This window comes from Anoplophora glabripennis, unplaced genomic scaffold (assembly GCF_000390285.2).
Source record: "Anoplophora glabripennis isolate ALB-LARVAE unplaced genomic scaffold, Agla_2.0 scaffold20, whole genome shotgun sequence".
NCBI classification, from domain to species: Eukaryota; Metazoa; Arthropoda; class Insecta; order Coleoptera; family Cerambycidae; genus Anoplophora; species Anoplophora glabripennis.
This window is the reverse complement of record NW_019416362.1, coordinates 607,563-609,224: the sequence shown is the minus strand read 5'-3', so window position 1 is coordinate 609,224 and position 1,662 is coordinate 607,563. Positions and strand designations below refer to the sequence as shown.

Sequence of the window (1,662 nt, the reverse complement as noted above, 5' to 3'; positions counted from 1 at the left end):
CTTACTGACATAAAGTGATAAAAAAGTTTATAGTTTTATATCTTACGCAAGATTTTCGGAAGTTGACATTTTTACGGATAATTTTTAGTATAAAACTATACCAGAAGTTTTATAAAAAACCTTTTGTCGATTTTCCTTCAATACATCACTGCCCGTTTCCATGGAAACGTAAGCACAACAAAAACCTGTCTGAATTAAATTTTAACTATCCGCTTACGTGAACAATTAAAACAATGGCTTTGTTACAAGTTTGAAAGTGACCTGCAGCAAATTAGAATAAAATATTTAACTAGTGCACCCGGGCACTAATAGTATTCGATTCAATCGAAATTCATGCAAATGTTTCATTGTTAAAATCTAAAAAAAGTAGTCAAATGTTCTAAAAAGTTATGAAATAAAATATTACTAGATTGCACGTACATATCTTTATTTTAACAGTGTGAATTATCTATTTTTTATATTTTAAAGATTTTAATTTTAACACTAACCACAACAGTATGTGTTTCATAAAAGTTAACAAAAAACTTAATAATCTGTAATTTGTAGTAGTTAAGGTACCTGGGGTGTTATAGGGTTAATAATGCGGCAAAGTCGACGGTGTACCTCTTTGACCAATTATCCTATAACACCCGTGATGCTTTCAACATATATGTTATTACATATTTGCTTGATATTTAATCTGTATTGAATTTATCAATTTATCTCTGGTAATACATATTTAATGTAACTCAAAATATGACTATTGCTACAAAACGACAGACTAGAGAGACATTGAATGCTTACATGATTCACATAGTGCACATCTAGTAGATTTCAACTAATTTAGTGATTTTAAGATAAAATTATACCTATTTCCACTAAAAGTAGTGCAAGTTCTCGAATAAACCATACTAATAATTCTTTAGGACTGCCAGTAGCGAGTAGGACCTGCGCATAACCTAAAATTAAACGTGAATGAAAATTACGACAGTTTCCTTGATTGAAATTTTCTACCGTAGCGAATGTCACAAGCGTGAGGTCCATAATTTTCCCAGCGGTGATAGTCATAGGTCTCTTAGCCCTTTCCATCAAGATAAGTAGGGCCTTCTTAGATTTTTTGTCGTAGTTATACCAGTCGCTCATGTAAATGGCAGTTACCACTGAATTACTCTAAAAAAAATCAATAAACGTGAATCGTTTTGTAGCTTCGAGATTGATAAATATGAATTAAAATTACACAAGCCGACTTTTAACCACACATATGAACCATCTAAAGTGATACTTTGTCCACTAGTGGAATAAAGTAAGTAGAATAATGAAAAAATAATAAACCTACAATAAATCAAATTTAATTTATTTACTTATTAACATTAACATTTACATTTATAGTACTAGACATTTCGTTTTAACTTTCTTTCCGTTAATAACAACCCTTGTAGCATTGTTGCCATCATTTTCGGAACGCATAACATCTTCCGAAGTTTGTGAAGAATTTGCACAAGTTACAGATGTCTCTTCTTGTAAGGAACAGCTATATTTTCCTTGGATTTTCTTTGCAATATCAAGTTTGTTAGATATAGACTCCTCAACATAACTTTCTGCTACAGAGGAGCTCTTCCATCAACCATGCCGTTTGATGGTTGTAAGATTAGCACCTTTATTGGCCAATAAAGTTATTGAAGT

The 1,662-nt window shown here is 31.2% G+C and overlaps 1 protein-coding gene across 1 annotated transcript in view; it reads right to left on the bottom strand.

Moving 5' to 3' along the window:
- Nucleotides 1-890: 890 nt before the first annotated feature.
- The window catches only part of LOC108907332 (odorant receptor Or1-like), a 9,750-nt gene continuing 8,978 nt past the window's right edge, over nt 891-1,662 (bottom strand). The window contains exons 5-6 of the mRNA XM_023454266.1: nt 994-1,149; nt 891-938 (exon numbers count right to left, since the gene is read on the bottom strand). Of these exons, the coding sequence (XP_023310034.1) occupies nt 891-938; nt 994-1,149 (204 nt within the window). The remainder of the gene's footprint in view (nt 939-993; nt 1,150-1,662) is intronic.